The 15,627-nt window shown below is 46.3% G+C and overlaps 1 protein-coding gene across 1 annotated transcript in view; it reads left to right on the top strand.

Annotated features, from left to right (window-relative positions):
* The first annotated feature begins 3,413 nt into the window (after nt 1–3,413).
* The window catches only part of LOC119373982 (uncharacterized), a 49,768-nt gene continuing 37,554 nt past the window's right edge, over nt 3,414–15,627 (top strand). Inside the window, exons 1-2 of the mRNA XM_037644043.1 lie at nt 3,414–3,528; nt 9,148–9,245. Coding sequence (XP_037499971.1) covers nt 3,504–3,528; nt 9,148–9,245 — 123 coding nt within the window. The 5' untranslated portion in view covers nt 3,414–3,503. The remainder of the gene's footprint in view (nt 3,529–9,147; nt 9,246–15,627) is intronic.

Here is a 15,627-nt window from a genome sequence, read left to right as displayed (position 1 = left end):
TCTTCTTTCTTCGATTGTACTGCGGAGCCCACCACGTCTGTGCCAGTATTCATCATGCGCGTGCATGATGAATCATGCAGGCACGTCATATGCGTCATATGATGAATCATACGCGCGTCAGTCGTCACGCGCGTCATATGCGCTTATATGATCGCCATATGAGCGCATCAGCGCTAGGTACAAAACAACTGGCTACTCTACAGACGTCATTCCAAGGCTGTCCAGACAGGTGGTCCTGAATTGCATTTTCTCGTACAGGGCCCGCAGCCTCGAAACTTGGGAGGGTGACTCGACCGGTTAAATGGCAAGCAGGCTGTTTATGTGGTCATGAATGACGAGATCTGCTTCGGCCATATCTTTCGCGTAGCACCTTGACGGTGTTATTGAAGTTTCCTTCTGTGAGGCGTATGCCTCCGATGGCCAACTTCGTAGCGCCAGACAAGTAAGCCTTCAAGGGCTTAAACTTTTCAATATTGGTGCGATCAGGGTGCGTGTGAATCGTCAATCCGTAATGCTCCCAAAACACCTGCCACTCACGGTTCTCCTCGCTAAAAACAGGGGTACTTCAAGCTTCGGCAAGGCTACTCATAGGCCCGGTGCTCGTGGTTTTGACCTATAATGAGGATCTGACCAGTGATGTACGGGTGGTCAGCTCCCATGGAGTTGCTGGATCCATCACTAGATCCCGCTAACCTCGACTAATTGGCTTCGATGACGGCAGGATTAGCAGGAAAACGCGCATTCAGCGTGGACCGAAGCCTGCTATCATCCTTGGTGATCTTGTCACACTCAACAGCGCCCTTAATTCCTTTGTCAAAATCTTCACCGTCATGGAGGCCGGTGATCTGTTTGTCCAGTTTGGTGAGAGCTGAGTCTTTGCCGCGAAGCCCGTCGGTTATTTTCTGAAGGTCGATGGAGGATGGTTGCCTGCCATGCAGAAGGATCTCACTGGGCTCAGAAGGAAGACGGGTAATGGCACAACGAATGGAAGAACGCCTCGACGCCCGCGAAATTTCTGCATTCTTGGTATGGTATCAATGCGAAGGATGTCGAACTCCTCCCAGCTTTTCGGCACCAGTAATGTAGAGGCAGCGAAGAGACCGACACCAGCGTTACCCTGATCGAACACTTCTGTCTCTTCTTTTAAGTAGAGTAGAGCAGAGTAGAGCCTGGAAGCTGTGGCTCATACCCACACTGGGGGATTGGCCAAGAACCGGTTAGTTTTTAAAGGAAAAATTGAAATTGAAGTTCAAACTTTGTTTAATTAATACGAAAGAAGTATAAATGAATTAGAGTTAAAATTATACTACTAATAATAATATAGAATAGAACTGAATCAATAAAACCGATAATTTTGGGGGAAAATAGAAATAATATTTTGGAAAGGCAATCTTACAATCTAAATCTTTTTGAACCTTTAAGAAACTCCTGCAATGCATCAGCAATCTTCCCGCCACTGTGGCCCAGAGAAAAAGCCCCGAAAGACAGTACATTTTGTTCATTTAATTCTAATCGAAGCAGACGGAAAACAACACCTAAGGTATTTTTGCGCAAGGTGGAGTACCTCTTGCAGGAAATGAGAAAGTGCTTCGTTGTCTCATGTATTCCACAAAAAGGACAATTAGGCGATGCTGCCAGACCAGCTCTGTGTAGATAAAAATTTATATAGGGGGTTTGACAACGTAGTCTTGTGATTGCGACTTCTATTGCTCGTGATTGACATACTTTACTATTCCACTGATGATTTAAATGCTGGAATTCTAATATGGTCGTTAATGACGGTGCGGAAAATTCTTCTAACATCATTTTCCTCCTAAATCTAGCACCTGTAATGAATTTGGATGCGGGCAATACCTGAATTACCGGGCCATTCAATAATGACCTGGCTAGCGCGTCTGCCATTTCATTCATAAATATGCCCTTATGCCCAGGAACCCACACTAATTTGATGAACTTTATGTGCAGTGGAACTAATGATTTGAACGCATCCAAAACATACGAGTCCTCGTTTGCAGTGAGGGAGGAACATACTGATAGTGAGTCCGTCAAAATTATTGCGGAGCTTATTGATGCTTCTAATTTACGTAAGGCTAGACTGATGGCTAAAAATTCTGCTACAAAGATGGGCACAAAATCTGGAAGGCGAAGTGAAAACGACTAGTCTAGAGTAGGAGAGAAAATCCCAATTCCACATTTTTCTTCATTTTGGGAAGCATCCGTCGCTATCACTGTCTTAATTGGCATATGCTCCAGGTAATCACTTAATATATCGTTTAATAATCGATATGACATTAGTTTTGCATTTTTTGGAAAAATGTCATCAAACTGTATTTTAATAGAGTTGTTACTATTACTGATTATACACAGATCATTAATTTGAACGTTTATTTTGTCAAGAAGGCTTTCTATAACTAAAATTTGGGGCTTATGAAATCGCGGCCAATATAATCCAAAATACAAGTCAGGACGTGCAATAAAAACTGTTTCGGAACGTCTAACGGAGGATTCATACAGCCTTAGAAATGCCTGTACCGCTAACAATTTAAACCGAGTAGCAAGTGAGGGGAGTCTAGCTTCCATATACAGGACCTTTATTGCAACAAATTTAGGAAGACCTAGGCATAATCTCAAAGCTTGTCTCTCGAGAACTACAAGAGGATGAAGCTTGTAAGCAGCAGCCCCAGCGTATAATATGCACCCGAATTCAAGCACTGGACGAACATACATGCAGTATATTGATATAAGTGTATGTCTCCTCATACGTGCGCGCTCACGAGCCCCGTTTTCCGGCAGCTTCACCGTTTTCTTCCCGGATTGTCTTGTGTGCTGCATGGCATTTCCAGCAAACGCTTTTCCGCGGTAGACTCGGGAATGTCGGCCCTATTTCTGGTTTATTTACTACACGAACAAATATTTCCATTTATTAAGTCTAAAAAAGCACCTATCACGCTTGCAGAACTTCCTTACGAAAGTGACACGTTGTGATTGTCCAGAAAAAAAACAGAAGTTCAGGGGAAGATGAAAGCTTGAGGAGATGAAAAATTCTTGAACACGGGGTGTCACTGCAGCCAACGTTTCGACAAGCAGACTCGTGTTCTTCAAGGCTGCCGTTGACTCCAGTGAACAACGTTGACTCCAGTGACACACCATGTTCACGTGTTTTTCACGTTGTAATTGTACATCTCTAACGGCTGTGTGTCTTAACTTGGAACACAGCTGTTTGTGAGAACACCTGTGTTTTAGATGTTCTCATTTTACGTATCTGTTTCTGAGAGCACGAACAGATGTCCCTTCCTGCTATAAATGTCTCATTCATTATTGAATTCCGTGAGGTCAAGGCTGGGTAGCCTCTGTGATATGTGTGAGCTATGTGAGGCTTATGTATTTAAGGGACTTAACGATACTTTAAAGTCATTAGAAGCCGCTAATTTTACCAGGCTAGAAGTGAATATTTTGATGCTAGTAGCCGTGTAGGGTACGCCCAGGGCTGCCGAGAAAGAAATATGACTCTCTTATGGATTAGATGCGGTAAGACGCTTTTGTACGCTCATATTATTCATTTTTTCTTGGTTAAAACTGGACCATTGACTTGTGGTACAAAAACTTGGAGGGAAGGACTTTTGAGCTTCGCCTTCAAGAGTACAACGTGGTAGCGAATAGGACCGTATTCGCACTACCTTCTCAATAGCTAGCCTGAGTTCGGTTCTCGATGCATGCCACAAGGAAACGAAAGTTTGTGCGCGTATCATCCGCCGTTTGAAACTATCCTAGAATGCCTACTGCAAGTACAGTTGCGCAGTACCTACTACGCAATAACTCTTCCTTTTGCGATTCAGCGAAGTGCCCACTACGCGTCCGTAACGCAATACGCGAACCTACGCAGGTGCTCACTTTGTTGATGCTTTTGCAGCTGCTCATGATTAGTAAATATGTCTGAGCATTTTGTAATGGGTGGGCATTTAAAACACGTTCTCGTTGCGCAATTCGCATGCTTTAACACCTGGCGCGATTCTACGCTTCTGCCGCGCAATATTGCACGCGTTATGGAGACTCCTCCCACTACATGACATTCGTATAGTATCTTTTTTTTTTCGAAGGCGTCTCAAGCAATCACGTGGCTCTGTGGTAGAACGCCTGCTTGACACGCAGAAGGCCTGCGGTCGATTCCCGCTCAAATAGAGGACTTTTATTACTGACTTTATTCGCATCTTTCTCGATTTTTCTGTCACGGACAAAGCTGATTTTTCGCGTACAACCAACGACCGCGACACCACATCTTTTTTTTAAACGAGTTTTTCAGCGCTATCGCGTTATTTTTCAATTTCGATTCACTGTGTGCATCCCCAATGAAACAAAAATGATTTGAAATGTCAAAATATTCCTCCTTCAGTTACATGAATTTATTGTTATTGTTTTTCGAGCACGCTCACCTAATTATTAGATATTTACGATAATGACACGCACAAACGTAATAAGCGCCTGTCTGCCTTAGCGCTTAGAGCAGGGGTCTGAAGCTTACCTCAGCTGCAAGGCCGAAGTAACGAAACTTAGTCCCTGCAAGGGCCGATACAATGAAGAAGGTTCAACTAAATGTCTGCTGACTTTGCCGTTTGACAGGTCTTTCCCATATCTCATACATGCGTCATTTCGGAGAGAAATTTGGCGTCAGTATTACGCTACTTTATCTTGGACAGTTTGGACAAAACTATATTGACCTACATTTTACCCTACGCCTAAAGCAGCGCAGTGTAAAAATAATAAAGTGAAGACGTGTAGACGTGCAGTGGCGCTGAAGCCGGTAGCGGCTGTCATCGAAATTAACTGAAGCCGGCCACCATTGTTGCGAGCAACCTGTTCTTCGGCAACCTTGGGTCCCTGCGAAATCACACCGTGAGCCAAAAACGTCCTTTGGCCTTGCCCACGAAGTTCCTTTCTGGTGCGGAGAGCTGTACATTGCGGCTTGATGGCTCAAGAACATACTTACCAAGAAAAAAAATCCACGAATATCCACGAAGTGAATGATGATGAGCGGGCGAAGCACTGGGGATCGTTCGCTAACCGTGGATCTCCCGTGGCATTACCCTCTCGCGCACGTAAATGAGTGATATACAGTGTGTTTAATTGGTCACAACTCGTATGCCGTGTTCATTTGTGGATTCCGTTTTGCCTTCATTATTACTGATTTGTGGTCCGTGAAATGTAGAGTCAATGGTTCTTCGATCGGATCTAACCAGAAGTTGGCAAAGACGAGGTCGCGCGGCGCCACGTCCCCGAACGGTCTATTTTGGAACCATGTGCGCGCTACGCGCGCTCTGTAGATGGTTTTGAGCATGTTGACATCGCTGCGCTTGTTTTTTAGCAGCTTTCGAGCGGCGCGGCGCCGAGTACGGTGTATTTTTAAACCATATGCTCACTATGCTCGCCCTGTGGACGGTTTATGCACAGCTGTTTTGCACATGCGCTTCGACTGTAGACTACGGTGGACGGACGGACATTCTGAGGTCTTAAGGTGCTTGGCCCCTAAAATCTTGGACGAAGACAGTCACGTGAGGGTCGGGACGCCTGCGGCCTGCGGGCCCTGTGTTGGAGACCCCTGAGTTAGGGCGTCGGGACTCGGTATTGGAGGCCCAGAGTTCAAATGAAGCCGTCGTTACGTGGTTATCTAGTCGCATTTAATATACCATGGCCGTAAGCTACCAAGCAGATAGTTGTACTTTCGGCCGCAAAAGCGCGTGATGGAGCGACGGAAATCGGCATTGCTGCGCCATCTGCCACCAGAGAGCGTGGTGTCACGGCTTCCACGCATGGCCCGCTTTGCGCATGCGGGTCCTATCTTTGCTCTCGCACATGTCTCACTGCTCTGTTGCCCCGACGCACATTTCACTCTTGTGGCAGCCGTAGAAGCTCCGCGTCACCATCGCCGCTCGTCTGCTTCGGCACTGCGGTGGTTGACGAAAGCCGCCACGATGGTACAGCGGCTACGGTGCTCGGCTGCTTCGCATCTCTGCTTCTTTCAGGCGACTTCGGATTGTGTCGCATGATGCATGAGTCTCAATCTCTTCGTGAACTTCTGGGGCGCTAATGAACGAATTCACCACGGTCGCGGCAATACTTCGTGCATTATCATCTTCCGTAACCCTGGGTCGTCCATTGCATGGCGCGTAGTAGAAACCATAATAGGGGTAGCCCCAGGGCGACTTTGGTTGCCTTTCTTATCATAGTATTATGTTTTCGATTTCCACGGTTTTCAAAGTCAGTTACGGCCTGCCGTAAGCGATGCGGGTGGTCAGCAGAGCTTGCTTTATTCGTAGCGTGTCGTGTTCCTTCAGCACGATTCGTTGGCTTGGGATCCTCTTGACGAGGTGCGTGAATTGTGGTGGTGTCCGTTGGAGTCTCGGTAGGCTGGTAGCTCCCGTTCCGTCCTTGTGGATGTGAAGTCCAAGTGCTCCTGAGGTCTCAACTTTTGGAATCAATGTCCCATTGAGGATGATGCTAGATTCGGGCTTTTCGTATAACGGGTGGCCTGCCGCTCGTTCTTGCTTTGAGGACAAGGTGCTCGGACTCCTAGGGGCACAGTGGAGGCCGCAGCTTCAGAGATACCTTTTGATGGTATCAGACTTTCAAAAATCTTTATGCAATTGCGTTACGGAACTTGGGTCGCAGAAAATGCAAATCAGGTGTCGGCAGCGTTGTCGGTGAAGGAAAAATCAGATGGACGGAAAGGTAAAAATCACTGTTAGAGCCGTACTCAAACTCAGGCATTCTGCGTGGCAGTCAAGTATTCTACCAAAGAGCTACGCCAGTGCTTGAAGGTACTTAAAAAAAAAAAAAACACGTAATCGTGTCATATCGCGGCAACGCCAAATGTGGTTGCAGTGGTCGCTATCGGTTTTTATAACAATGTAATAAACATTAGGCAGCTTTAGAATAGCGTACTCTAAGTTGGCGGTCCTTGCGGTCGCCCACTATTTCCGTCACTTAATGGGGGCTCGTAAGAGGATAGCGTATAACGCACGCGCAGTGGTGACAAACCCTAACGCAAAGCTTTGCGTACGCTATTTTAAATCTTCCTATTAAATGTCCGCCGCTGTGGGGTAACGGTTACGGTGCTCGGCTGCTGACCCGAAGGTCGTGGGTTCGATTCCGGCCTCGGCGGTCGCGTTTCAATGGAGGCGATATGCTAGAGGTGCGTGCACTGCGCGATGTCAGTGCACGTTAAAGAACACCGGATGACCGAAACCTCGGGAACCCGCCCCTACGGCGTCCCTCATAATATTATCGTGGTTTTGGGTCGTAATGCTCCAAATATTAGTAATAAAGATTACATATTAGCTTCTATGACTCGCCGTGCTATGATGAACCATTGGTCAAACCGGAGGAATACGGCGGCACCGCTTCTTATAGTATGCACATGATCGCACCGTAGCGCGCAGTTCATTTCGATAAAACTGGCATCTGTGCTCTAACGTGAGTACCGACGTTACGTCGGACCATAGGATACTCTTAGTCACGTGGCTAAAATCACACTTTAGGTAACACTAGCCACGTGGCGTGTCCCTGACATAAACCATGTAAGTACTCACGTGACTAAGACCACGTAACATCACGTAATAGCTAGTCAAGTGACATGTTCCCGCCAAAACCATGTAACAGCTATTTATGTGACATGCAGGTTTGTACACTTTACTGAAAATAAGTAACCAATTTCAATTACTTCCTTTAAAATATAATTGATTACAGGGATAAGTTACAAGCCCATAAAGGTAACTGAGCAATTACAGAAGTGTAACCGATTACTTTTGCATTACTCTCCTTCAAACACTGGTTTGAGCAGCGAAATTTAAAACGAGGGACAAAAAGAAACAGACTAGGACGTCGCTGTACTAACAGCTGAAATTTTATTTCTATGCGCAGGGTTAAATAGACAACCGAAACACGCACTGTCACCAGCAAGTATTTAACAGTGATTGGTGCCTGGTGTCGTTTACACGAACTAGTTTTTCAAACGCCAGAGAGAAATCAAATCATAATCACAATAAAATGTAAGTGAATTACCTAGAACGTTACACTTTCCGAAAACGATCGATTATATTGCAAAATTGCATGAAAGCGTGATTAATCACAAGTAATCGATTACTTGTAATTAATTACACTTTCACGTAACTTTGCAATATAATTAATCGATTGCTTTTCCGACGTAAGTAACGCGTCACGTAAACTGTGTTGACATGTTCCCACCAAAAACCACGTAACAGCTAGACACGGGACTACAATTACGTAACATGTAGTCACGTGACTGAAATCACGTAACTACTCACGTGCCTAAAATCACGTAACGTCATGTAATTAGTAACGTGACATGTTCTCGCCAAAACTCCCTAAAAGCTAGTCACGTGACGAAAATGAAAACATCGCGCAACAGCTAGTTACGTGACATATTCCCCCCACAAACCGCGTTACTAGTCATGTGACTAAAATCACGTAACGCCACGTAACGGCTAGTCACGTGACATCTTCCCTCCAAAACCACGCAACATCTAGTCACGTGACATGTTCCCGCCAAAACAACCTAAAGCTAGACGCGTGACCAAAATCACTTGACATCACGTAACTGGTCACGTGACATGTCGCCGCCCAAACTAAGTAAAAACTAGTAACGCGAAATGTTCCCGCCAAAACAAAGTGACACGTGCGTAGTGTGGGGAACCGACCGAAACCGGAGAAAAATAGCCGAATCTAGCCATAGTTAGTACTACCAGCAAAAACTTAGCGTCTCTAGCAACCGCTTGGCATTTCTAGCAAAACTTAGCTAGGTCGAACTATAGCTTCACTATTGGATCCAGCCTTGCGCCACTAGTGCAAGCTGTGGAAGAAAATCATAGAAAGAGAAAGAAAAAAGTAGAGAGAGGGATAGAAAAAAGAGGAAGCGAGAAATAGAAAGAGAAACAAATGAGCCCGCTCCGCTCCGCGCTTCCTTCAGGCCTGGAACCACTCGCGCCAACCTGCCTTAACTTTTTACTCAAAATGACTTGGTTTGGAAATCTTTGAAAGTGTTTCATGAAACACTCGGTATAAGTTTATTCCCAATATTTGCTATAAAACACTTCAAGCATCAAAAATATACCGAGTGAACATGACGTTTTACAGCGTTTTATTTTTGCTACCTAACTGCGGCCATCGGAACCATTGACGACGGGAAATACTCCAGTCCCTATGAAGCCTTCAGCTATGAAGATGCCAACATGGTTAGTGCACCTAAAGTCTTTGAATACATGAGTTGTTAGTTATGTTGACCAGGTACTTATTGCTCATTTTGCCGTAATTGGTGATTGTCCACAAATGCAGAAGTAGATGAAAAAAAAATAAGCTGACATTCTTATTTATTTATTTATTTAGTTATCGCAAGTGCTGCCGGTCTGGAATTGAGACCTTAGGCAGGACTGTGTTACAAGTCAGCACAATAAATAGATACATTAAACACATACAAGGCGTTGCAGTGATATATCTACATGGATTTCAGCAAAACATCATTTAGCGAATACATAAGCGGAAATGCTCCGACTGAACACCACGATAAATATTGAATCAAAATGATAATAAAATATCAAGATAGAGCAAACACGTACAAATGCAAATCTTCAAATTAAGCATAACAACATTCCAAGCCACCCTCTCATAGATACAATGAGAAAGCGGCTTGTTGGTTGCGGTAGTTGAAAATGGCTTTTGATGCTAACGAATTTTTCAGAACATGATATATTTCTCACATACTACTAATCGCTCTTGAGATAGCGCTGCTGCGATCGCAGGACTTGCTGACAGGAATGGCGCATAGGATGCGGATCCTTCCACGTGAATAAATTATACTTAACTCGTCACCAGGTTATACGAAATGAAAGCTTCGCTACACTACCTATAGGCACCTTTTACTCTCACTCTTGATACATTTTAGTGAATTTGAGCAAACCCTCTATTTAAATTGCATAGTCTGAATGGACCAAAAAAGAGAATCAGCCAGGGGAAGATAGGAAAGGGCTACTTGTCTTTAACTTAGGGCCCGCTATTGCTTGGTAAGAAAGTTTTGTTAGTAATTTGTGTAAGCAAAAAATAGGCTATTTGGCTTCTCAAGCTGGGAAGTAAATGTTAGTGCCCTAGAGATACATACATCGGAGTGCGCCTTCAAGACGAAAATCTTAATTTTCATGAGTAATCTTATTTGCACTACTTCCCCGGCAAAATCGTAAAAAAAATAGTCACGGTTTCGCCGCAAAGCCGAAGCAATGAATGCGATAACAACAAATTTTAATGTCACAAGAAGAACGCCAAGCTGCTCGACACCTGCAGCGCGCCGCTCAAGCGCAAAGGACTCACGAAAACACACGCAGGATGACCACGAACTTACGGACGGTAACAGCTCGACAATTGCAGCGCGCTGCTCAAACACAAGGAAGTATGCTCCAAAAGAACGCACAGGCGTGAACTAACTGTCACAGTTGTTACTTCTTCGCGTTTGAGCAGCGCGCTACAAGCGAACGTTCCTAGATATTTTTTTTTTCTTAAAATCTTCGGCGCGTAGAGTGACCGCTTCGCGTCTGCTGCTGCGCGGTGGCGTTCGACGCATCGTTTACCCGGCGTTCCACATTGCGCGTGAGTACAGAACTGGGCCACTTTTTAGTGCGCGTCTCAAGGGCAGTTTTCAAACTGAAGCAAAATCTAGGAGCATTGTTTTAAAGCGCGCCATACGGGCAATCTCACGGGTGATGCTGCACACGCTGAAGCACGTGCCACCGTGATCTGCTTACCACCAGTATTCAATGGTGTATATAAATAGCTCGCCGTTAGTATTTTAAACAACCGGTAGATAGGCAGTAGAGAAAGGAAAAAAGTGACGCTTTGCAGAGTTGTTTAAAGCGGCGCGCTGCGGAACGAGGGGTCGCAGGTGCGGATCCCGGCGGCGCGCTTCCAAAATTTTTTCGTCTGATTTATATTTTTTTGTGTCTCTTATTCATTTATGCATACATATACATACCCGGGACATGACGACGACGACAAAAACCTGTCGAGAGTGTCTGTATAATTGCTATCACAACGAAAAAAAAAAGAGCGACAATAACTTGACGCGCTTACAACCCAAAGTACAGAGGTATATGCATCATGCTTTTATTAGTGGACGTGTATAGTCAGGATATAATGGACAGACCAGAAAAAGAAATCGGTAAAATAGAACATTATCAAAAGTCAATCGTTCAATAATTATCTGATAATCAGTCGGTAACGAAGGTAATCAGAAGGCATGGGAATTGAAAAAGAATCTGCGAATGGTGAAAAGTGTGGCAGTTCGTTATTCTATAATAATTACATCCAACATTTGTGAGTAATAAAGCTGATTGGAAACATTGGTGCGGTCGGACCAAGTTCGGTAAACATTATAAGGTCGGTCGATAAACGTTACGATGAATCACTGTGAGTTACCCTCTAATTATTTGGCATTGAAAATTACAAAAAATAATAAGTTGGAGAAGTACCCAAGCTCATACGTTTATTCAATTAAAATTTCATAACTTGCCCATTAGTCCAGCGTCAGCGGCGTGAACACGAGTGGCGTAAAAAATCATGACGTGATGACGCCACCAGATGACGTCACAGTGACGTCACGGATTGACAAAGTGTGACGTCTTCATTACGGCACTGTCATATGGTGACGTCATCCCATGACATCCTTCCTCGGTCTAAGATGGGCCAATAACGGAGGCAGCGCAAAACTAGCCTAGGTGCCCCCGGTCATGAAGGCAGTGCAAAACCACGTTAGTTGCAGAAGGCTTTCCCAGGGCTATGGGACAGGATCAACACATTGACTGAGAAGAAAAAGAAGATGGCTTTCGCGTGGAGTCGTCTTAATTGAATGCATAATGGACCCTGTGAGTTTTAAATGCGAATGCATTTCTTAGTCGGGCTGTGTCAGGCATTCGGCGTTGTCCGCGGCGCCCTCTCCCATAGCAACAGCTGCGACCGGAGCATGTGGTGCGAGAGAGTGTAGGAGAGGGCAGGTGCAGTGCTTCGCCGCTCCTTCTCTCGCCGTTCGCTCTCTCTCCCCCCTGCGCCCCACTCTCCCGTCCGCTCGCGCCTCACTCTCGACCGTTCGCTGGCTGGGCGCCTCTCAAGGCGATGGCAGAAGTCGGTGAAGGCGAATGTCTGACGGCAACGGTACCCTCTCTCGGCGCAAGAAATGCATTCGCATTTCCTGCGCAATTCGCCGGCCGTCACGAGCGCAGCAATCTTCTGCGACTCGAAACCTGCCCTCCGCCAGCTCGCGAGGGAGGAACGAGGCCCCCTTCTTGCTCAGCGTGCCGCTCTCAGCCTGCTGGCCCTCCAGGAACGAGGCTGTGATGTGGTCCTTCAGTGGCTCCCTTCACACGTCGGCATCGCGGGCAGCGAGGCTGCAGACGAACTCGCAAAACGAGCACACTCCGCCGAGACTTCGCTGACGGATTACGCCAGCTCGTTCGACTCGGCACGCAACAACCTTCGCCGGGAGCTGGTGCGCGAGCATCCTGACGCACGGGTCGCCTCCGGACACACCCCTCCACCCATCCCAGCCACTGGTTTCACTTGCCGCGAGCGCACGCTTCTTCTTGCCCTGAGGACCGGTTCTGTGTGGCCCGCGGAACGCAGGCATCGTCTTCGCGGCGCCGCTGCACCGAACTGCACCGATTGCGGCGCGATCGAAACCTGTGCCACCTATTGTTTGACTGTCCTCTCAACACTGCGCGGAAGCGGCTCGCCATGAAGTACCGCCTCGTCGGACTGCCGTGTGCGACCCTACAGGACTTGCTCCATCCCACCGGCCACGTGCACCGTCGCCGATCAGCCCTTGCGGCCGTACTCGCTTTTCTCGAGGATGCCGGCCTAGTCGAACGAATTTTCTAGCCGCTCACCACGGTGACTCGGACGCCCGTTCTCCTGCCCCCCCACCCCCTCACTGTTTTTTCCACACATACCTTTCTTTTTCTTCTTTTACCATACTCTTTTCACTCTCACTGTCCCTTTAATCCCCAATCCTCCGTGAGTGTATCGGTTGAGGTGTCCTCACTTGAGAGACAGTTATCGTACACTCCACACCCAATTTCCATTTTCATTTCTTTCTTCCTTTCAAGAATCACCTCCCCTCCCCCCCTCACGATTCCCTTCGGGGAGGTGGGGGCATTTTTTTTGTTTCGCATGGTGGTCATGCGATCGTAGTATATTGTATTTTAAATTACCCGATACACTATTTCATGTATCGGAAATAGAGACACTGATACAGGTCTTGCGAGACGTATGGCGATAAAAACACAAGATACCCAGAGAGTATCTAAGATACGTGTATCTTCGATACTGCCCAGCACTGTATGGCACCTAAAGTTGACGTCCGCATGAGGTAGAATTCATTACAGCCGATACGTTGCATTTAGAACTTCATACACTTTCTTACAGACCCCAGAGGTTACAGTGTCTTCCCGCTCCTGAATGGCTCCACCTGTCTTTTAACATACAACCACTCTCCCTCTCGTCCTCTGCTTCCGGTCTGACCGCAGGGCTTACCCCACTACAGTTGAAAAGAAATACCAACATCGGTCCGCCCAACCTGATACCCCTCTTTTATATAATCAACTGTTTCCTCTCTTATAGAGGTCTTCGGTCCTATCCCATTCCTTCATCCCATTTCTCATTCCTATTTTTAAACCACTGTACCCCTACTAAGATTCTTACAGGCGCTGAAAGGCAATCCTCATTGCCTTTCCTGTTTCTTATTTTGCGTTTGGAAAGCAGCAAAAGCGACACCACGTGACCTGGTGTCAACGACCAATCTCTTTAAAACTAATGGCAAATTTCACTGGTCGAGCTGGAGCAAGTTTTCGTGCTCCGCGGCCGAGAATCTGCATTCCATTGGTTGATTCGGAGCAAGTTCGTGTTTTCCACTGGCAGATTCGAAGCAATCCACTCCGCGACGGAGCGTTCCGCGTTGCTCCGTCTTGCACAGCCGGATTTCGCCGGAACTCCGGCAATGTGATGCCGTCATTTCCGGTACAGTCGGGCAACTAGGTTGTCTTCAGCGTTTTTTGAGGCGGTGCCTGATCACCCTGTGCACTTGTTTACATTCCTAAAATGGCGTCGTTTGACTTTGCTGGACGAGCTGCTACTTTGCTTCTTCCTCTAAGCGATAGCGAGATCACAAGTTCTGACAGTAGCAGCAGCTGCGATGACGACGAACCCTGCGTGCTCTACGAAATGATGTATAAAAAAATGCTCCCTGACCCGCTATGCGCGCGCCCGAACATCATCAGCTACGTCGAAGGAGTTGTCGCCTACGTCGAAGAAGAGATTTCTATGTGCTCGTGCCCATATTTGTCAGCGCAACACAAGAAAACTGCGCGCCTGCTTTACGCCACTGCATGGTCGAAATGCGCGCTTTCCAGCGGCGACCCATGGGAACGCACACAGCGGAACCAGAAATAGTTTCCGGAGCCGGTTTACGTGACGTATGCACAAACAACTTCCGGAGTGATCTCACGCGGCAAATTCACGTGTTGCACTGGCAGATTTGGCTTGGTGCAATCCAAGTGCTCGCTCCAAGATTTCGGCGGTCGCTCCGGATCTCCCAGTGGAATTCGCCATAACACGTTTAATATTTTCCACGAGCGCTTCTTGTGTATTAAATGCGAAGCAATTCTTAGCGAAACAAAGGCACTTTCACCGTATCTATCTATCTATCTATCTATCTATCTATCTATCTATCTATCTATCTATCTATCTATCTATCTATCTATCTATCTATCTATCTATCTATCTATCTATCTATCTATCATATCTATCTATCTATCTATCTATCTATCTATCTATCTATCTATCTATCTATCTATCTATCTATCTATCTATCTATCTATCTATCTATCTATCTATCTATCTATCTATCTATCTATCTATCTATCTATCTATCTATCTATCTATCTATCTACTATCTATCTATCTATCTATCTATCTATCTATCTATCTATCTATCTGTCTGTCTATCTGTCTGTCTGTCTGTCCTGTCTGTCTGTCTGTCTGTCTGTCTGTCTGTCTGTCTGTCTGTGCAGCCGCCTGCGTTGTGGCGCTTTCGTGGTCGTCTCCTTACATTGGTATGTACAAATGGAAATGGGGGGAACCATAAAGGGGTCATGAAGCACCCCTTGGGCTTGATGAAAACAAATTTACACCATCTCCCACTAAAGGGAACCATGTGAGGATGCGAAGCAGCTTATGTGTCGACTTAAAGTTCCGTTCATCACGGGCACCTTGCCCGATGTTAACGCGTCCTTGCAATTGGATCCCACCATAAATTCACTGTAGTTGCTGTTGCTGTTACTCGTCCTGAACTCTTGTTGGAGCACGCCACACGGGTTTATCGCGCGTCTGAAGAATCTCTTTCCCAGACGCCATCACGTCATTGCTGAGAGAGTGTAAGGGAGAGAGGCGACAGCGTCTTACCCTACCCAGGCCCTTACAACGGCCCGAACGCGCTAGCGCGTGCCAGCACACATAGTTTTGTCTGCGTTATGCTAAGCTAGGACAGCATACGGCAGCCCGATACCCTAAAGTGCGCTGCAC

The sequence above is a fragment of the Rhipicephalus sanguineus genome, chromosome 11, assembly GCF_013339695.2.
Source record: "Rhipicephalus sanguineus isolate Rsan-2018 chromosome 11, BIME_Rsan_1.4, whole genome shotgun sequence".
Taxonomy (NCBI): domain Eukaryota; kingdom Metazoa; phylum Arthropoda; class Arachnida; order Ixodida; family Ixodidae; genus Rhipicephalus; species Rhipicephalus sanguineus.
This window is presented reverse-complemented; position numbering and strand designations above follow the sequence as displayed.